General features: G+C 40.1%; 2 protein-coding genes and 1 long non-coding RNA gene across 9 annotated transcripts in view; 2 read left to right on the top strand and 1 right to left on the bottom strand.

The window, feature by feature from the left end:
• Nucleotides 1-1,765, top strand: part of cep170ab (centrosomal protein 170Ab) — a 14,784-nt gene extending 13,019 nt beyond the window's left edge. For all 5 annotated transcript variants that reach the window (XM_019260115.2, XM_019260114.2, XM_019260116.2 and 2 more), the window contains one exon: nucleotides 55-1,765. In XM_019260115.2, coding sequence (XP_019115660.2) covers nucleotides 55-293 — 239 coding nt within the window. In that variant the 3' untranslated portion in view covers nucleotides 294-1,765. The remainder of the gene's footprint in view (nucleotides 1-54) is intronic.
• Nucleotides 1-22,371, bottom strand: part of LOC113746708 (uncharacterized) — a 23,009-nt gene extending 638 nt beyond the window's left edge. The window contains exons 1-6 of one of the 2 annotated variants that reach the window (XR_003463062.1): nucleotides 22,314-22,371; nucleotides 14,836-15,033; nucleotides 14,079-14,285; nucleotides 13,759-13,902; nucleotides 13,001-13,155; nucleotides 11,368-11,437 (exon numbers count right to left, since the gene is read on the bottom strand). This is a non-coding gene — a long non-coding RNA (uncharacterized LOC113746708). The remainder of the gene's footprint in view (nucleotides 1-11,367; nucleotides 11,438-13,000; nucleotides 13,156-13,758; nucleotides 13,903-14,078; nucleotides 14,286-14,835; nucleotides 15,034-22,313) is intronic. The other variant, XR_003463063.1, reaches the window with a different exon arrangement.
• Nucleotides 11,176-20,975, top strand: pld5 (phospholipase D family member 5). Of its 2 annotated transcripts, XM_027283681.1 has the most exons (10): nucleotides 11,176-11,567; nucleotides 14,167-14,303; nucleotides 14,887-15,070; nucleotides 15,287-15,395; nucleotides 15,878-16,005; nucleotides 17,314-17,511; nucleotides 18,423-18,574; nucleotides 18,713-18,878; nucleotides 19,002-19,092; nucleotides 20,088-20,975. In XM_027283681.1, exons 1-10 carry the CDS (start codon nucleotides 11,535-11,537, stop codon nucleotides 20,348-20,350), a joined length of 1,461 nt encoding a protein of 486 aa, XP_027139482.1. In that variant the 5' UTR covers nucleotides 11,176-11,534; the 3' UTR covers nucleotides 20,351-20,975. The 2 variants fall into 2 exon arrangements, with proteins under 2 accessions (XP_027139482.1, XP_027139483.1); XM_027283682.1 differs by lacking the exon at nucleotides 17,314-17,511.

Raw genomic sequence — 22,371 nt, 5'->3', positions numbered from 1 at the left:
TATTTTGTATTGTTGGGAGCTACTCGTTTTAAATCTTTGTTATGTGCCAAACAGTAATTGACATGATGGTGGACCCAGATGGCACCCTGGATGCCTTGTCCAATCTGGGCCTGACCAGCCCTCTGACTGATCAGAAGATCAACCCCGGGACACAGCAGGGGGCATCGGTGTTGCACCCTGGAGCTGGAGCTTCCTCCAGCACACTCTCAACCTCCAGGCCTGAAGGACAGGCCACTGAATCCTGTGGACCTTCTGACCCTACAGAAGTGGCACAGCGAGATCCAGGGCCTTAAGAAGAGCTCTAGATCCTTCAACTGATATACAGAGGACATTATTCAGAATGCATCCCTTATGTTGGACATGAACAATCCTTTATGTCGGACTCCTGAAGCTCTTGGAAGCAGTGTGTGTGAGGTTAGACAAACGTTTAGTTTCACACAAGAGACTGCCCCAGCTGTCAGTCAAACTGACTCGTGATAGGACTTTCCAAGTCCAACACTACCAAATAGCAGTTGTTGGGACATGAAACATACAATATGAAAATATTACAGTATTATGGTGGGCTAGTGAAGAAACTATGACATTATACAGTAACCCTTCTGTGTTTTTGTGTTGCAGCTCATTCATATTGTCCATTATTCTGAAAAACAACAGGGTGTAATGTTAAAGATAAACTTGCCATTTAATTACAAGGCTTGAAATTGTTTGAATCATAAGCTTGTCGGCTTATGATTAAGGCTAAGACTTATACAATAACCCAAACCAGAAAGGTGCAATGGTGTCAAAGGAGGATTCAGCAGAGGTGAAAGTGTTCTTGTATCTTCCCATAGACTTATTTATAAAAAGAAATATATTGTTGGCCTGTTGCAATCCCAAAACCTCTCTCAGAAATGATTTTCCATGAGAAAAGGCCACGTTGCTTATTTGCTGGGGAAAGAACTGGGTGTGTACAGTATGTACCAACGTAAATGTTTATTATAGTGAAATCAAAAAGTCCCACCCATGCCTTTTTTCTTTCTTGTGGCGATGTCATTTGAAAACATTGTATCAAAGATAGGCCATGTGTATTAATAGAAACTATAAAATCAAATGTAGCTCCCAGAAAGATTTTCCTCTTCCAAATGTATTTTGTCACAAGTGCCCTGGATCAAACAATCATTACAGTTGGAGATAAGAGATGTTAGTGTATAGGAGATGGTGAGGAGAAAGTTTTTCCCCCTTTTTGCACATTACAAAGCTTAAATATGTTAATATTCATCTCAGAGGGACCAGGACATGTGCCCCACGATGCTCCTTTATCATTTAAATGTCCTCGACCAAAAACAAAGCAGGTGAAAGCCAGCTGCCTGTAGATGAGCGCTTTGTCAAATGATTTTCTGATCACAAACAAAATGTTGCGTTTGAACCAGCATAGACGGGAGCTACCTCCGAGTCCTGCAGCTGTATTTTACTGTCAACGATGCAATGGGGAGTGGACACTGTAATGACTGTGGGTTTTCCAATGTCTTGCCTCATACCAATGTTTACACATGAATGTAACCTGATCAGAACTGTTGAAAAAATTTTAGCCAAAACAACTTTAATAAAGATTAATAATTGCATTTTGTCTTTGATTCTGTTTGAGCATTTGGAGACTATTTTTTTTTGGTTTGGATGTTTTGTATGAAGTTTTTTTTTTCTTTGTAATGATGTTAGGTTAAATGTTGACCTTGCAATACCTGTGTATTGTTTGTCTCATTTCCAATAAAATGCATGATAATCATGAGCCATTGTTTGTTCTGTTTAACATTAATTCCACTGCAGTGTAAGTTCAGTGTTTTCAGTATTTCTATTGCATGCCATTTTATATTACTACACTGCATTTCAGAGGTAAATATTGTCTCTTTTCTTTGTTTCAGTACATTTATATAACAGATTGTAAGTTTTATGTATGTAATGAGATTATTAAATATAAAGCATCCTTATTTATAACCAACATGATAATGCATCACTCTGAAAAGGACTGATTTTGCAATTTTAATCCCTTAGATTTTTGTTTGCTGATACTCCTTGTGTAATTTTTTATGTAAAGAAAATACATTTTTATAATAAGGTTCAAATGTTCCTAGGCATAATGAATCCATGGTGAATCATAACCGACTCAGTCTCAACTCTGCAGAGCTTCAAAGCATCTTTCAGCTCATTGTTTTGGTCTTACAGTCTACAACTTCGCTTTGCTTCACCCTCACCAATTATAGGATCTTTTTCAAATGCAGCAGGCAGCTGTTTTTGTGAAAAATGTCTTAAATCCAATGGAGCTATTCCACCTGCTCAGCAGCAGACAGCAGACAGGTAGTTAGTAGTGACTAGGTGGTGGACAGATTGGAAAGCATTTAGCAATTAAAGAGAGATATTTCTGGATTTTATTTAGGATTTGGTAAAAAAAACAAAAACTTAAAAGCTTAAAAGAGCTTAAAAAAAGAGTGAATATTTGATTTAGATTCACCAGGTGGACAAATGAATAATAATGTTGCACTGTAACTGCTGGACATGTAAATAAGGAACAGTTTGCTAATTTAACGAAGGTCTTCATTAGTAGTATTTGGTGGCACTTATATTTGGTAGTGCGATGCGTACACAATTCAGTTGAGACACAAAAATTAGACAAACCAGAGAGATGTTGCCTCTCAGCTGAGAGCGATTGAAGGCTGACCATGTAAAATAAACATGCATTCAGTTTGGCTAGTTTCAACATAATGTGCTCATTGTGGAAAATCTAAACCAAAAATGATGAAATGGAAAATGTGAAATGTTGCTTGATTGTGTAATATTTCAAGGTCTTCAAGGTCCCTCACCTCTTTTGTGTCACCTCTCCAGGGTTTAGGGCTAAAACAGTCCCCCGGGCAACAAAGCACTAATTTAAAGCTTCCAGGAGATACCATGTGCTAATTAGTGTAAGGGGGTGGTGTAATTTAATCTGCTCATTAGGACTTCTATGAGTCCTTTGTAATGTGTAACATAAAGTAAAATCATGCAGACTGATTGCCAGTTAAATAGCACAGATGTATTTCAAGGTATTTTGTTGTGTTCTGTGTTTTACTGTCAGGTGAGGGGCTGATTTCCCTACACTGTGGAAGGGGTCCAGGTCGTTGCCAGTAGCAGGCTATATAAGGCTGCCAGTTTCCTGCAGAAATAACTGTCAGGATCATGTTTTCCCTCAGGTGCACAGCGTTTTATGTGGAGAAATGTCTGCCTTTGTTAACATGTCATCAGTGTGGGTGAAATGAACACCTGGTTTGTTCAGCACGGCTCCTGCTTTTAAAGCCCAGCTTCTACCCTGCCATCCCAACAGCTAACATAACGCTCACAGTATCAACTTTACACAATATGTCAATGCGTTTACTACTATGTTACCAAACAAGACAGTATTGTGGGAGAAAGTAAAATGTTGAGTTATTTGAATTGCTTCTATTGCTAAGTAGTTTTACATTTTGGTCTTGGTATTGGGAAGAGGGAAAATGTGATTGTGCTACAACCTGCTGGATCCTTCTTCCAGCCCAGTCAGCCTGTCTCTCATTCTATGCAAAGGCAAGTACACGTGAAAAAATTAAGTTTTAGTGGCCCCACTGCCAGAGCCACTGCACTACTAATTGCATGTCTCCAGATATTCTGCTCTACTTCCTTAATCCTTAAAGCTGTGTCAGGGTTTTTCTCCCTTGCGAGCAACATTCACCGCGGCTGCTGGTGCACATCAGCGCTTCTGCAGGTGTTCACCTAAGTGGGAACAGTTTGACTGAACTGTTCTCACTTAGTTTTATTAAGTTCAGGTTCCCTGTAGGCTTTGTTTCCGCACTCACACGGCTTGTATTTATTGCACAGAAATAAAATATTCATATTACTGCGGTTCTCTTTGGCTCTGACACGTCAGTCTGGACTTCCTTAAAACAAAAATGATGTGTTTATTTGCTCTTGTAGGCAAATTAAAAATGAATATGAGTATAAAAAAATTGCCAGGTGATGCACAGCAGGCGCCCCGTGCGCTATTCAATGTAATTTGAACTGCCATCGATGATTTAGCACCTGTGCGGCCTCCGAGTGAATAAGACGTATGAAGCTACGCTGAGTTTGTGCAGGATACTGGAAGCATTTACATATTCTGCACCTCCTCATTGATGGGCAATCATCACTTTGGGGAGTATAACAACAGCAAAAGGCAAAAAAAGCTTTGTCAGCAATTTCATTGTATTCAAATCCACCATAGGGTGGTGCAGAAGTAGTACACAAACACAGGTAGGGAGGTACAATCCATCAAAGGAATGCCTGATTGACCTTTACTGTTGAAAAGCTGTTAGCTTTTCAAGAATTAGCCACCCCAGTGTAAACGATTTTTATATTCCTAAAGCGATAGTTGCTTTGTTGGCAAAAGTTAAGTGAGATTAATATGACTGACTCTGGCAAGCAAACAGCAGTTAGCTTAGCTGAGCATAAAGACTTGAAACAAGGGAAAATGTTAGCCTTGCTCTGTCTGAAGGTAACAAGTTTACAAATTAACATTTTATTTCTTGCTTCTGTACAAAAAGAAGAAAGACCACAGGTTGCATTTTTCTTGGATTATGTTGTCTTGTCTAGACCATGAGGTTGACAGGCAACTATCCATCCATTATCTGTAACCGTTTACCGTAACCTGACTTTGGGTAAAAGGCGGGACAAGTCGCCAGCTCATCACAGGGTACATAGAGACAAAGTCTTTGGACTGTGGGAGGAAGCCGGAGTACCCAGAGAGAAGAAAGTCAACTAGTAGAAACTTATAGTGGCCAGTTTGCTTTATCAGAACTGCTTGTTGGATGGTTGAACAGCTTTGGAAACTCCGCTCCTCACCCATACCTTTCTGACATAAGATTCAAGTGTGTGTTTGACCATTTCTGTCACCTTCCAATTTTACACCTGTCACCTACAATTTTTCTGACACAGGCACCTTTGTCACTATTCATGTGAAATCAACCGTTTGAATATTATCCAGGTGAGAATCTCTTGAAATGTCACCACATTTAATGATTACCACACTTCAAACATGTCTTACATAGTTCCAGGTATAACCTGGCACTTTAAAGGTGCCCTGTGGAGTTTTCTTGTAAACAAACCAAAGTTATCTTCTGTTATGATACGCCACAAAAGGCAATGTGTGTATCCTTGAGGTCTAATGGATGTGATGAGTGTGTTTCCTTCCTCATAAAACACATGCTAAGCCAATTGTTCTTACCAGCCTGACACCTCCGTTGTTTATATCCATGTTTACTGGCAAGCAGTCGTCTTCTTAATGAATTCATTAATCTAAATGATGCTTACAGTAGCTCCGCCAGTATTGACACAGAGGCCACAGGAGGATTTGTGCTCTGAATTAGATCAGTGAAGTCCATTTTTCTTACACAAGCACCTTTTTGTATCATAACGTAAATTGTGCAGACTATAAACATCTTCAGTCATCTCTTTTGTGTGTGTTTAGGTGTGTGTGTGTGTGTGTGAGCCCCTTTTATAGCCGACATATGGTGCCTTTCTTGATCTGAGCCAAAGGTTTCTTAAGGTGAGGCTACAGCACTTCAGGATGCTCTGTCTCTGCCATTATCAGTACTTTGTACTTGAGGTGGAAATGGAAAATTAGATTTCATACACTTGTGTTTTAGAGAGCGTGTACATGTCTTCATGTGTTCTCACATTTTCTCAATCACATTATACTCTCCTTCACTGTCTGCTGTTCTCTGTTGTCCAGTGCAGCAGCTCGCCCCATCCAGAAGCCTGCCCCTCCCACACCGCCTCGCCTAGGAGACTGTACTACATACACACCCTCCCCAACAAGTGTGTGGGAGGCATAGCTGCTCTGGCCACAAACAGACAGAGTGCATGCTGTAGCTCAGACGGCACCAGAAACCAATAGTGGCTGATTCTGCTACTCAATGATAGATTGAAAAGGAAAGAGGAGAGACAGGACTGACAGCAGTTCTATGTGTATCTAGCTAAGAGTGTGTGTGCATTAGACTGTCTTTGTCCCAGCAGGCAGCAGCTCACGGGTCATCAATGGAGCTGTCAGATGATCCAAGGTCGAGGGGGCCAGTGGAGGCTTCCCCAGTTCACCTTCCCTGTGTGTCCCAAGTGAGAAGCAGCAGCTACAGTACCGTCCAACAGCAGGGCTACTCTGCATCCATCTTTCTCCGACGCAAAGACAAGCTGGAACAGGTGAGATAACTCTCAAACATCAAACGATGGTTCATATCTGCTTTTTGGAAGGTGAAGAGGTGAAGTTTAAGAGAGAGATGTAACAACAAGTACATACTAGGAGATGTGTCCAAAGTGTGTTACCAGTCTTTTTGTCCAGTATGCGTTCTGGCACCCTGTGAACCGAGGCAAAGCAGAGTTTTATCAACTGAAAACACATTCATTCTGCATGCCTGTAGTGCATCCGCCTTGGCACTGGAGAATTGCTGCTGGATAAGTGTGCATTTGAGCTCTGCTCCCTCGAATGAGAATTGATTACCACTTTCTTCACTGCTGCCGCACACCAAGTACAAACACAGAAGAGATGCGCACAAAGGATCTACAATCTAAACTCACAGAACTTACAGATATTTTGATTTCTGTGTGATTAGTTTTAATAAATAATCTTAATCACAGATAAGTGATTTTCATGAACTGTGGACTAAAAGTTAATGCAGGGCAGATAAAATAATTAGACATTTAATCAATAACGGCAGAAAATAAATTACAGTAAACTGTTTAGTAATTGATTAACCCTTTAAAGGTGGGAATGAGACTCAACAGTCAACTATGTTTCTTTAGTATAGACTGACCCTCAAAAATGCTGAACATTTGCAGGTATTAGATTTGTTGCTTTTATATATCACCTTGTGCTCTGGAAAACTGCAACTGGCATTTTATTCTGACAACGCTAAAGCAGAGATTTATACACGGTATATTTACAGCCCATCTGTCTTCCCAGTCTGTGATCTGGTCACGTATTCAGCAGATGTGTGCAATGGCACAAGATTTCAGATTTCAGTAAAATTTGGTGTCAAGTTAGGATACCTGCAAGGGTGCCACCTCATTGTCATTCAGCACTTTATGTTGCTCGTAAGTCCTGAACAGGATTACTCAGGAGAGCTCTCACATATTTGTGCCTTAAAGGATTTTTGCAGAGGTTGTTTAACAACCAGTTATGATGAATTAAATTGATCATTGCATGCTATTTATTTCTCTTTTTTAAAATAGTCTTTTCATTATACATTTTTACAGCAAACTATCATTGAACAGCTTGTATGAACATCCTTATTTACCCTCATTTTATCTCTACTTTTGGAGAGATAAAATGTAAAGGAAAGAATAAGTTTGTCAATAATTAAACCACTGAGTGTTTTCTAGTTGTTTTTTCCATCCAGCAAGTGCTTAGTCATGAAAAATAAATCCATTATCAAATGATCAATTAAACAATTCATTACTCCTCCCTCTTTTAATCATCAAGCCTGGTGATTGTAGAGGCTGAACTTATAGCTCCAGTGCTCTGCTGCAGAAAGACACACATTGCTGGAGCTCTCTGAACAAGACAACCTAACAGGATCATTTTTTTCCCCCTGCTGGATCCTTATATGCACCCCATCTACAGTCTCATTGGCATGTGTCCCAGCTGTCTCCCATGGCGTTGAGCCCAGTGAGCTTTCACTCACGCACATATCATCCTGAGTATGACGCCATGGCATAATAAAAAAAGAGTCCTTTGCATGCATAGAAACCTGCTGCTGAGCTTTGGGTGTGAAGGTGAAACAGCTACATTGAGGCGTCCTTCCTCGGCTCTCATAGGTGTGTGTGGAGGAGGGGGTCAGCATAATTCATGCAGAACTAAATAGTCATTTTAAATGATTATAAATGCACGCCTGTGAAGATAGTTTAGGTCATTTGCAGGTCAAAATCAACATCTAGGCTTCTCAGTTAAATCTGATTGAAAAGTTTTGTGGAAGTCTTTATTATAACATCTGTTTTCATGGTCATTCACTGTGTTTCATCAAGTACAGTAAGACCTAAGTGCAAACTGAGATATCATCTGTTAAAATAATCAAACCTCACCAAAATGGCAAAGGATCTAGTTCCCATTCTTGCAGTAAACCAACCAAAAAGTTAGACTCCAAGGTTCTTTCTCCACTTTGTTTTTGTCACACACACACACCAGCACTGTGCATAACAGCCTTTACTGGTGTAGCTCGTTGCATTATAATTTGCTCATTTGTGTGTAAAGTCTGAATGTGCCTTGCAGTGTGGCTCTTAAAAAATGAGGACTATTTATAATTGGTCCCTTGTGTTGGAGAACTGTGCAGTACATTATCTGATAATGATGTTGCGTACAGACAGCCAGGAGGGAGCAGGAAAAACTGTTAAGGTTGCTGTGACCTCTGAACTGCCCTCCTGCGAACGGCGCGCCTAGAAAGATGCACAGATCAGAAATAGCTCTTCAGTGTTCAACCTAATGGAAAATGGACTGGTAGGCATTTCATACATTAGTATTCAATGTTGCATCGTGGTGGTGACTGTGCAGTTAGTAAATCGCAAATGTCAACTGTTTCCTGGCATGACCGCTACTGACCCTAAGCTGGGGATCTCGTTCCCCTGGTCTGTCTCAACTGTATGTGCTCATGATGGTCAGAAAAACAGTGACAATCCCATCCTGTTTCCTGCTTTGTTTCTGCCCCCATTTGAAAGTGTGTTTCTTTGACCCCATATATGCAGCTTTAGGAACATTCACCTCTCCTGGGAAGTGTTCCAAACACTTCTGTCCCGTCTGTCTCTTTCTCTCTCTCTCTCTCTCTCTTTTTTTGCTCACAGACAGGGTGACATGTAGAGGTCACCTGCCCCAGACAGACACAGCAAGTTTCACTGCTATGACTTTGCTCCACTGCTACCAGTGTTTCACTTGTTATCTCACAGTGCTCCACAAGTATAATTAAAAATATACTCATCCTACAAGTCCTTTGGGAATTTCTCTGACAAACCATCAGTAGTTTCATTGCTAAAAAGTCTTTAGTCTTGTTAATACATATATAAAGAAGATAAATAAAGATACTACCACAGGCTGGGATCTTTGTACAGTATAATAAGTAACTAATAATTTATTTTACTGAATGTAACAAGACTAGGAGACTAGACTACATCAACACTAGGGGCTCTATAATACTGTACAAGAAACAGTGACAATCCTAACAGACAGCAGGTATAAAGAACTGAAGTCATGACAGCATGTCCAGGGTAGCCTCGGTTCCAGTAGCTGCTGTAATTCAGTACAATATCTCTGATGCATCTTTCTGAAAACATGAAGCTTTTTCCTGGGCTTTACTTTCCATATGCTGACAAATTGACACCCATTAGGAGCTATATGAAACTGAAATAAAGTTAAACAACAATTGTTTTGTGAGTAGAGAAAAAAACTCCCATGGAAAAAAAAAACACAAGCATGGCTTGTTTGAGCCACCAGGCTTCATTCAGCCTGATTCAGGTCTACCCACACTCTGCATCTTTTCAACGTTTTTGCCAAATTGGTGATGGCCAGAGCCACCACACTCTGAGCTTCACAACAACACTCAGAAACCTTTGGGTGACGCCATGGAGAAAGAAACAGTTTATGTGTTTACCCAATGAACATCTGAGGATTATGAGAAACAGTGTTTAATGAAGGCTGCTAAAAGATCGATTTTTAAAAACACTACCATCTGTATCTAGACCCGAAGCAAGCCACATGACGTAACCTACTACTGAGAAAGGCTCTGTTCCAAGCAATGGCAGTATAAAGAATGGACAGAACTTGAGTGATGTCACCCAAAGGTTTCTGAAGCACTGTCTTGAAGCCAAAATTATGCGGCACTAGCCGCTGCCATATTGGACGTGCCGCTACTTCCGCTTCCTGGCTGAGCTAAATAAAGGCAAAGACATTATCGGCAGGCTGAATGACACCTGGGTGCTTGAATAAGCCATCTGTAACGGCACTTAACTGTCAATCAAAGTGGCAACACTGATAATTAACTTCATAAAAAAAAAAGCCTTAATATAAATAAATCTTAAAATAATTTGAAAACTAAACTATGTTTACAGCCATGTTTACAAGTTGGACATTTTAATACGACCACTTATGGAGATGGACTCACTTCCAGAGCGGCCACTCTAAGAATTACAGTTTCACTTTCACATTGGCTTCATTTCCCAGCACCAGAGGTTGCCTCTTGGTTCCAAGGCTTTATTTTAGCATAGTTTCAAATATCAGTGAGATTTTGAAAAAGGTTTTCTTAGTTCTGGAAAAAGACCCAGATGTCCTGTAGTTGTCAAGACATTTCCATGCTACTGTTATACTTTTTCAATAGAAAATAGCACACTGCTATCCATTGAGCTAGTTCAGGCAATTGAGCACTGCTATATGTGTCAGAATTTCCATCCAAGTAAACTTTTGGTCTTTTCCTCTGTCCTTCTACCCTCATTTCTCTCTGGTCCCTCATTAGGTCCTTCCTTTATTCCCTATACAGTGCTGTACTCGTAAAAGCCAGCAGCCTGCCTGCAGTCAGCAGCATATGTTGTTATCTGCTTTAAGGCAACACTGTATTTGTCTGTGAGAAACGGGTAGGGGCGAATAAGAGTGGAAGAAAGTGTTTGCATATTTCATTTTTCCCCGCCGAGGCCCTTTAATGTACTTCTGTTCAATACGAGACCATAGCTTAAGATTTGAAGTTCTATGCAGTGGCAGGAAAACATGAATGAGGGCTCCAGAGTCTGGTGCATTGATTTAAACACTGTGGTGACAATAGTGCTGACTTACATGTCATCAGTCGAAGTTATTAACTGGAGCTAGAAGGTTGTTTTAAATTCTTTTGTCTTCTCGGTGCAGAACTGGGTGCATATGTGTGTGTTTGAGTGTGCGTACATGTCCCACCTAATGAGCTCAGAACAATTTAGTAGTTTTGCAGCAGCTGTCAAACACTGTAGATTACCAGTGGCATGTTTCAGCATCCCTCCCCTCTAAAGCCAAGCCCAACTGCTTTCTGCCAAATGAGATTTGTTCGCAAGGCAGATAAAAGAGGAAGATAAAGAGAGACGAGGAAGAGGAGGGAGGAATCAAGGAGGAGGGGGAGGGTTGCTGGGGCTCGGAGCTACAGCTCTGTATTGGCCGGATGAGAACGAGAGGGGTTGGTCTCTCTCCATCTCTCTCACCACCTCCACAGCAGAGACTGAAGAGCACACATATAGCTCTCTCTCACACACACACATATACACATACACACACATACACATACATACACACACAGTCAGAGACTGGAAGAACCATGTCAGGACATGGGATGGACCAGGAGCTGAGCGGCACACACATACCTTCCAGGATAGTGAGGAACCAGCAGGATGAAGACGGTGTCCGAGAGTAAAACCATCAGGGAGGGACAGACTGAGGAGTGGGTGACAAAGACAGATAGACAGACAAAGATGTGCGACTGAGCTGCTGTTTCACATCTGTCAGAGAAGTTTGAAGGAGTGCTGCTCTCATGGCGGGACCGACTACACAAGAGCCGCTGAAGGTGACGTTCACAAACCTACTATTGATTCACTCTGTATCTTTTTATATAATATGTGCTATTATTCTCATTTTGTCTGTTTATAATGCATGTTTCTTCCAGGACATTATTCATTAATTGGTTTATTTGGATAAAGCTTTAAATTCATACCATGTGTTCTTTAATTATCCAGTGAAAAGACAGATGTGTATAATAAATGCAATTTGGAGTGACAGTGACTAACAATATCATTATCAATTAGTTTAGTAATTAGTAATCATTTCAGTTTGTATTATGTCTAAAAGTGGTCTGTCTCAATTTCCCAGAAGCCAAAGGGATGTCCAAAGAATACTGCAAACCCCAAAGATTCAACTTATAATTATATAAAGCAGAGAAAAGAAGAAAATTTCACACACTGAAGCCGGAGCCAACTCATATTTGCCGTTTTGCCTTTTAAAGAAGAAGAGGATTATTGATTACCAAAATTTCTGACAATTAATTTCCAATTAATGATTTAGTCTATTAAATGTCATAAAGTGGTGAAAAAATGACCATCCAAATTTCCCATACAAAACATTACGAAGTCCAAACACATTAATTCTTTATTACTGCTTATCCTTCACACCCTGGACAAGTTGCCAGTTCATCACAGGGCTCCAAAGACATTCAATATACTTTTATATATAGAAATAGGGAATAGCAATACATTTTCAGACAATGTCTTAGTTTATATCAGAACATAGGAGAAAAAAAATACTATCCAAATTTCTCACATCCTTAAATTGTTTTGTCCAAAACAGTATTACAAAATCCAAAGTCAACATACACAACTATTATGTAAGAACTGGTATTTTTGTGATCTGGCACCTCTACAGTTTCAGAATGCAATTCACTTATACATCCCAGTTGTACATACAGTTATGTAATTGTTATGATCATATTACTTATGATCAAAAACTAGGGAGTTGACAACTTTGCTAACACAAACTTTTAGCGCAGTGCATCAACACACAACATAGGTTAATTTTACTTACTGGTTGAACAGCTAGAAGCCCAGCTCGGCATCTGTTGTTCTTTTATTTCTCATAGCGCTCGCCAACAGCTAAACGCCAGACCGAGATTTATTCTTGTTACGTCTTGCTGGGCCACACTCTTTTTTATTTGGTGTGGTAAAGTGTTACACACTTCTTGTGGTAAATGGTAAAATAGATGCATAATGTTTTAATTAGTATATAAAAGTATAAAACAGAGAAAATAAGAATAACCATACATTTGAAAACTAGTTTGTATTGTGCTAACTGACTTTCTTTCAGTCAAATAACTGAATAATAGCTACATAAGGTTATTTATGACTGCACTGAAACAGCTGTGGAAACCCATTGTGTATCCGGTGTGTTACTGTGTTTTTGCAGTGAAGGAAATATTTTATCTTTCTGCATCGGCAACTGTCAACTGACCTGAGTGTCTCGCTCTGTCAGTCTTGTTCTGTATCGTGACACTTTATTTCCTTACAGCTGTACGCATCCACACGTCAAGCATGGTCCTTGACTCTGCTAAATGTGATGAAGAGCTCAGTGGTCTCAGTGGACAGCAGTGTTCTCAGCTCCATTGCCTGAGACAGACAGTGTAGAGACATGTGGGAGACAAGTTTGACAAACATCCTCCAACTCCCATCTGTTCTACAACTTGGTCGTGAATAGTGTTTTTCTTTTGTTTAATAGTCAAAGTTATACAAGTTATAGCTGGGAGTCATCTTTCTGAGAAAGCGGGATACAATTCATGCGATTGATCCGACACAAAACAGAATATGTAATGTGACGTGATGACAGCTCACAAAACCAACAAAGCCAAACAGGGCAGGGAATGAGATGGTGAAAATCTGTAGTAGTAAGCAAAACAGAAGTGCCTAACTGCACTTTTAAAACATTGAAAATCAAGACTCCTCGGGCTGGATCAGGGCAATAAGGCTGCTGCATCATAACCTCTGACCAAACTGGCTGTCACTCCGCTCTCATTAAAGCCGGTATATCCCACATACTGCACACACATACATGCAAACTAACATAGCCTTTCTTATTGCTTGTCATAAATGTGATGTCAGGCGTATCCATCCTGGCACAGAGGTCATAAAATCTCTTTCAGCTGGGATTCACATGAACAACAAAGCAGGCACAATACAAAAATGCATAAACCAGAGCTTTCCAATATTCCTCACAGTTTGGCTTTTCTGTGTATCACTTTGCCTTCAGCTACACAGCGTTCCACTTCACGTCCTCTACTCTGTGGCTTAAAGTGAGATTTGTGAAGCTCGGGGGGTTTGAATTCCTCCGCAGGCTGGTTGTCAGATCAATGCTTTCTTCTGTCAAAAGAAGACATGGAGTTGTTGTGTTGTATCGATCATGAATCCTAACCTCTAATCAATTGTATTGACTGAAGACATTAGCATTTAAATACAGATAATTTCCCTTTTGAACGCCACCCAAAACTAAATGCCATGTCAATGTCCTTACTGCAACTTGTTAACCTGCTGTATACCTGAAGAGTGCGGCTCTACAGTGCTGCAGACTTTTGCTCAATGTGTGTTTGTGTGCGTGTGGGTGCACGTGTGTGTGTCATCTTCTAGACCCAGCAGAAGTGCATCGCCATCTTTGCCCTTCTCTGCTGCTTTGCTGTGCTGATGGTGCTGATCTTTTCCTCAGTCAACATTTGGGGGGACGATGAGGACGGTATCACGGAGGAAAACTGTGACAGAGACTGCCAGTAAGATGTTCTGCATGTAATCTGTACGTGGTAACATAACAAGATATGAAAAAAATCATGTATGCTGCAACTAATTATTTCATGAATATCATGGAGTATCTCCAGGTCTGTTCACCAGTAAATCCGGTTCATAAAATCAGGTTGGTTCTGATTCAGTCCTCATTGGTTCTTTGGTAACTGCTCAGGCTACTAAATTCCACATAAATTCTGCATTTCTATACACTTAAAACTGTGCTACCACTTTAACGTAGTTAAAAAAAAAGGCCAGCAAGGAAGCATGGCCCCAACATTACCCACAGCCGGAAGTCTGGTCAGAGACTCATATGTCATTCTACTAACAGCTAATGTAGCCTTGAGCCATCAGCCTTAAGTAGGGATGAGGAGCGGATGTGTGGTAAAGTTTTCACAAAGATTTGTTTCATTTTCAGATTGATTAGATTTTACACGCACCTTCCTCTCAAGCCACAAAAGGCTTTGTATAATTTTCTTCACCCCTAAAGATGCTTAAACAGCCATTGATGTGTAAACTCACTGAGTTCCCCTTTAAAGCTCCAGAAACTCAAGAGGCATGTGTTACTTTCAGCATCGAGCTTGTGGAGAATATTCCAGGTGACCTTTCCTTCCCCATGGATGGCACACCCCACCTCCCTCTCTCTGTTGGCTTTCACACACTGTTGGACCAGGCAAAGCGCTCAGTTGAAGTGGTGTCACCTGTCTGGGCCTTAAACTCCTGGGAATTGGAAACAATGCCAAGCGCTGTCAAACAGGTACAAAATCACAGCAGACTGTCTGAATATATCCTGCAGAACATAAGCCAGCTGCATTCCCAGGTGTTCTGTAAGAGGTAATGCAATTATTTTCAAGTCTTCAAGTGTGTTAATGAGGCTGGCCCTGCAGAGATGTAAGTATTGCCCTTTAAAGAGACATTCAGAAACGCTGTTTAAATGCCTAACAGTAATACAGAACATCACTCTCTTCTTCAGGGTCAGCTTTTGTTCCAGAGACTGCTCAGCTTGAAATCTCGTGGGGTTAAACTGAAGATTGCCAGCAGTCTGACTAACTCTACTGAACTGAAGACCTTGGCAGCGCACAGTGAGTGGCTGTCATATTTTCATGTTATAAAAGCAATTTGTTATGCCACTGTAGCCAACCAGAATGAAGAGGTATCGCATCTAACAACACACCTGACAACATTTGGTGTTGCCTGTGTTAAGCTGGCATCACAATATTGTACATATCAGATATGCATCTTTGATTTGTCTAAAGGAAAACACATGTAGGCTCATTAAGACCATGCGGCCCGATCCAGCAGCTCTACAGAAAGTGTCATACAACCTTCATGTCTGCCAAACTTCACAATGAAGGTCAAAAATCATGAATGTGCAAATGCACATAACTGGGTTCCTGTCAAAGCCTCTCAGGCTGCCTGCCTGCTTTGTCCACATGTCTGTCAGACAAGCCAAGGCCAACTGGCAGATTTTTATCCATTTCATTCTTTCAAACTGTTTAAACTCCCACCTCTCTGTCTGTCTGTCTGTCTGTCTGTCTGTCTGTCTGTCTGTCTGTCTGTCTAGATGCAGAAGTTCATTTTGTCAATATGACAGCTTTTACCAGAGGAGGACTACATTCCTCATTCTGGATAGTGGATCGGAAGCACATTTACATCGGGAGCGCCGATATGGATTGGAGGTCATTCTCCAAGGTAACAAACATCAACAACACGAGTGTGCAGAGTAAAATCCAAAACAGAGGATAAATGAGCCTCTGCAGTCAGGCGTGGTCAGGTCTGCAGTTCATTTCTGGCCTCAGTCATGGCTTCAGTAGATTTTGGTTTTCTAAGAAATAAAGGCTGGACATACACACAATCTTTAAATTTAAAGAGACTTAAACAAAACACAGAGTTTATGCATTTAGTTCAGCAACTCTTAATGGGAATCAGAGTTTATTTAAGATTGCTGTCTGAGGAAGGCCGGAAAGACGAGAAGCATTTACTTCACTTTAGTGTATAATATTAAAAATCGAGGAGGAACGAATGAGCATTAGCATACTACTACTCAAAGTGATTACCTGGCACTTTTCATGCTTCAGTGCCGGCTGGAGGTAAAACTACTGTTCAGTGTAATTAAGGAGCCAGGGGGAAGCAAGGAATGGACACACCTATGAATGTGTGCGTGGAGCACACACACACACACACACACACACACACACAGTTATACTGTGCAGAGTAAATGATAGAAGAGCGGGAAAGAAGCGAGACAAGCAGGGAACAAAGCAGCAGAATCTGTCAGAGATTCACCACATATGGTAGCAGAGCAGCTTCCTTCTGGGTCACCCACCAAAATAGAACAAACAACAAAACAAATTTCTGCTGTGTAATTAATGACCAGGCGAGAATATATTTAGAAAGCTCCTCTCTTCTTCTCTCATTGTATTCTCTTGTCTTTTCTCACTTTTGTTTTGAGCTGTGCTAGCAACTCTATGGGTGGCAACCAATGTCAGTCCAGCACTTTGGTCCAGACTGAAATATATCTCAAAAATAATTGGACAACAACAAAACTGGAATTCTTCCCAGAGAATAAATCCTATTGACTTTAGTGATCTTCTAGTGCCACCATGAGGTTGATATCTGTGAAATTTGTTAACAACTACTGGATGGGTCATGAGACATGGTTCACAAATCACACAACCTAAGCTTACCTGCAAAACTAATGACGTTCCCATCTGCTTCAGCTGTTTAGATTATATTAAATATAAACCATCTATAGTGGTAATGTTACCTATCAGAGCTGCTTGCATGGCTGTAGAGATAGCTGCTGTATATGCTTCCCTCAGTGACAGTCATCTTCTATTACTATTAGATCATCAAATCCTCTCACAGAGTGCTGCTGTTATCTAACTTTCTCTTACACATTGCTAAAGCATGTCTACCCAGTGAACACACACCTACACGAATTGCAACTTTTCTGCTGCATCACCTCTTTCCTGTGTGCTCGTTTCTTACACCCCGCAGAGGAAAGAACTGGGAGTGGTGGTGTACAACTGCAGCTGCCTGGCTCTGGACCTCCACCGTGTCTTTTCATTTTACTGGCAGCTTCATGAGAGGGACTACATCCCCTCCATCTGGTCAAAGAGAGTTACAGCCCTCTACGGGAGGCATGATGCCCTGGAGCTGCAACTCAACGCGACCCAGGCCACTGCTTATGTGTCTGTGAGGAACAAATTCATTATGTTGCAGTCTTTAGAGCATGTTAACACATAAATTGGTTCTATAGAAAATGCACAAACCACAGACTGTGTCTGTAATAAATTCTTAGACTGGTTTATATTCCTCTTAAGGCTCCAATTTCCTGACTTTGGACTAGATGTCTTTAAAGTTTCATTACCAACTAATAACAGACACACACAGGGGGTGATTAATCATGTTAATATCATGCTGAGGAGCATCTTGGGCCTTGAATATATCAGTACCTCAGCCTAATTTGACAGTAATGAATCTTGTTACCCTCCAAGCGACAAGACGCTTATCAGTTGCATTTAGTACATTTATCATCCTATAGGAACTAATGGAGCCATGCTGTCACAAGCTGCCGGCAACTCTACCCTGCTCTATTGTCTCACTAGCAGTGATACATGGTTGGATACATGGTGTTTTTTGTTGTTTTTCTTGTCCTTTACTCTGTCAATATGTTACACTGAATCTGTCAGGCAATTTGGATAGATATGGAAGTATATACTCAAATGATGTAAGAAGATATATTTATACCAGAATCCTTCTTAATTTAGTTTTACATATCCTTTCTCACGCTTCTCTCTGAAACCAGAGGTATCAGATTGTAGCCCACATGGACACACCCCTCCATGGCTGGGGTGTGGTTGAGGGTGCAGGCTGTATAATTGTGATAACAATCCATTTAGTTTAATAAAACTGCTTTATAATAAAGAAAAATCTCACTTTTTACAATAAGAGACCTTTGAAATATACTTTTATCTGTTTTTTTATTGAACTGACACAAATTGAATACTAAATGTTGTCTAAATCTACCTTTATTTTCTCAGATTTTTGTGACGTTTATATAATTTCTGGAACAAACTTGTCTAAGTGATGTATCCTTTCCACAGACCTCTCCTGAACTCTTCTGCTCTAAAGATCGCACCAGAGATGTAGATGCAATCTATCAAGTCATCCAGAGTGCAAAGACATTTATCTTCATATCTGTGACGGACTACCTCCCTCTGGTGAACAGGAGTTTCAGAGGAACATCAGTCACAAGGTACATGAAAACAAATATAGTTTCTTGTAACATATAAGTTCCATTTACGGTAGAAATATTCAATGAAACCAAATATTTCAGTAAGCTGAGTTTGAGAAACACATTATATGTGTATTAATGCAACGGTTGCATTGATAGGTACTGGTCGCCTATCGATGAGATGATCAGAGAGGCGGTGGTACTGAGAGGAATCAAAGTTCGCTTGCTGATAAGTTTCTGGAAGAAGACTCACCCCCTCACCTTTAACTTTGTCACCTCGCTCAAGTCGCTTTGCATGCAGCTGCTCAACTGTTCATTAGAGGTGGTATGTGAATTAACATAATTCTTCAAATATTTTATGAAAGCGAAAGCGAGCAAGTTTCGAGCTTGCTTGCAAATATTAAATTAATTATTGGTGTGTTTTATTTTGTTAAATCTATTTTTGCAGAGGTTTTTTAGTCACAAGGAGCAAAAAGATGATATTCAACATGGACTCAACCACAACAAGTACATGGTGACTGATAACGCTGTCTACATTGGTAAGAAAGTATTTATGGTCAATTTTTACTTGCATTTGCAAATTTTCGAGGCGTTTCGGAGCATCTTAATGAGGCTTATTCTCTCTCTTGTCAAGACTTACATATGTTGATCCCTTAAATATGAAACTCCAGCATAGGAGACAGTTATCTGAGTTCAGCACAAAGACTGAAAATGGGGAAACATCTAGCTCTCAGGGCTGAATCTGCTTCATAAGTGTACAAACACGAGACGACAAAGGCGAGAGACTGGAGGGAAATAACAGAAAGAAATTGAGTTTGTGAGGAGTTCTGTCTCTCAGAGACTGAGCTAAAACAAACATAGAGACACAGATCCACACATGTTCATGTTCAGTTTGTCTTTTGTTTTAGTTTACAGGGTTATGGGGGACTACTAGTCTTGTCATCGCCATGAGGTCTGCTCGACAACCAGCAGAGACTCCAGGATAGTCCAGCATATAACTCTTCGTAAAAAGCGCAACTTGTCAAGGATATCATAATTATCCCAGAAGTACAGCCAGCAGTAATCACAAAACTATCAGACAACAATAAACAAACAGTAAACGATAAAGACAAGGACACACATAAGTTATTTAAAAGGCCAATGTCAACAGGAACTAATGTGTTTTTCAGGCCTATTCGTCCTGCATCCCGTCAGATTGTATCTGCAGCTACATGGAAGCAACTTGAGCTCCATGTAGGGCGGGCGTGGTTAGGGTCAGCCAGGATAGACTGGGCCTTGTTCAAGAACTCACCTTGTACAGGTGTAGAAATTCAAGGTTGTGGTTGTGCATAATTAATATGTTCAAACTTTAAACATATTTTTTTTATACCTAACATCAAAATCAGTGACCTTTAGTGGTATTGGTCGGCCTTTTTAAAAAAAATCTTTGTACAAAGCAAGGATAACTAAGCTAAGCTATCCCTCTCCTGGCTCCTGGCTTTTTCAAATGTGGAACTATTACTTTAAAATGTTTGCGCACTCACTTTTCCCACAGGTAACCATGACTGGGTTGGAAGTGACTTTGCCATTAATGCAGGAGTTGGGCTGGTGGTCAAAATGAAAAATAACCTTCAAGACAGGGGAGCAACAATCCTGGACCATGTCAAGGCTGCTTTTGAAAGAGACTGGAGGTCACGTTACGCTAAGAGTCTGCAAGGAAACAAAGATCAACAGGGCAAATACAGAAACCTGCAACCAGCGACAATTCATATGGAGACCAAGGAGGACAACGAGTGGAACAATCCTTCATCTTTATGAGCACAAAATGTCTCTATATCTTAAAGCATCATGAGACTGAATACTCTCGGTTATACAACACATTTACACAGTATGGGAATGTGATTTACTCTATTAGACTCGACTATACCTTGATGTTATTTTAATAGCTTCAATTACAGTCAACAAAGACTGCTGAGGAAATAATTTGACTTTGCACTTGCAAGTTAATAGTATCTAACTACTTAATGAATTATCGACTGTTATATGAGCATGCTATGATGCATGAATATTGAAAGCAATATTCAAACACAATATACTGGGACAAGCAATATGCTGATTATAAAATCAATATACTCTATGTGAAACTTTCTTCAATTCCAGAAACACATTCCATCAAACTCGCCACAAGTCACATTTAGGATTCAATGATGATGCACTATTTTTGTTTACAGTTTTAATATGTATTTTATAAACTTTTTAAGACTTTTGGATTTGCATAGAGTTTAGGATTTTAATGCTATATTTCCTGCAAATATGAATGAATTCAATGTCTTCACTGAAACGCACACAGAGCCTCAAGCTGGAGTTATACAGATGTGACAACAGCTGTTTACATCTCATTGAAAATGCCCATCTGTCCTTATAAAGTGTATTTTTATCCTAATTGTTGTTGTGTTTATTTCAGTATCACTTCACTGGGAACCATAGACTGGCCAACAGAAATAGCAACAAAACAAGGCTAGGTTCTTCTCCAAAGGCAATAGTGAGGCTGTGTTTTTTGCCTTTTGCTTAATTTGTTTCCCGTTTTATAGAATTTAATTAGCATTGCTGCCAAACATTGTTCATATTTTCCTTTTATCAGAGCCACTAACAAGCTGGAAGTTAATTACCAGAGTTCCTCTTGTTAGTTTGGGATAATGAAAGAAGTTGTTGGGTTTAAATAAAGTCCTTCATATTATATACACACAGACAGGTATATCTAATGAAGACAGCCTGTATAATATAATCTTCTAAACTTGCATCATGTCAAATATTGCATTATTGCAAAGGTAGTGTCACCTGCTGGTAAAACAGAGTAAAACTCCAGTATGGCTGATTCTGTTACATTGGAAATAGTCCAAAACATGAATTCAGTTTGTTTGCAGCTCCATCTATGCTCTGCAATGAACTCAGGCAGCTTGTGTGAACCAAATTTAGCCACTGGAGGTTTGTGAGTGAACAGTGGCCTACACTACACCACGCACACACAGAAGTATCATCCCATCTGAGTTGAATTCTAGTTATCTAATCAACAGGTTTATAAGGAAAACTTGGATTAAATTTAATGTTATATAACAGTACAAACCATTTTTTCCTCTTTCAATCCAAACTAACTACGCTCCGTACATTCACCAGCTGCTTCGAGTATACCTGTGCAATCTAACAGCTCTATGTTGAATTCTGCTTTAACAGCGTATCATTTTTCAGTTTGACATACAGCACAAGACAAACTACATCCTGAACATAAACATATTAACCTTCATAAAGTTTGAAGTTTGTTTCAAACTTCTGACTGCTTTATAATTATCACAATTTATGAGATGAAAGTATATCATTAGTATACTAAAGAACAAAGGCATTACAAGTTTTGTCAGCATTTCTAACACACCTATGACAGACGTACAGATGTATTTCCAGTCTCTAACACAAGGTGGTGCCATCGCACCATCACGGACAGTTAGTACATTTGGCAGCAAAAGTTTGACAGGACGAGTTCAGAGGTTTTGTATTCAGAGGGCAGAACCTCATCACATTCATGGCTACCTGTCCTGGATGAAATAAAATGTAATTTATCGCTTGTTTAAAGTTGAACAGGCTTCCCTGAGCTCAACCAATCATTTATGTAAAATCATATTAGGCTGCATCTTAAAGCACGTCTAGGGGGAATTAAATAATTCATGACAAAAAAACAACATTTTATCCTCGTTAATTCAAATTACACACAAACATTCACAACTTTTACCTAAAAGTGCTCGTGTGGCTGACGTCGCAGTGGGTGTGTGTTGGCAGCAGTGTTGCTT

Source organism: Larimichthys crocea, chromosome X (assembly GCF_000972845.2).
Source record: "Larimichthys crocea isolate SSNF chromosome X, L_crocea_2.0, whole genome shotgun sequence".
Lineage (NCBI taxonomy): Eukaryota > Metazoa > Chordata > Actinopteri > Sciaenidae > Larimichthys > Larimichthys crocea.
Note: the sequence above shows the minus strand (reverse complement) of the source record. Positions and strands in the feature narration are given on the sequence as shown.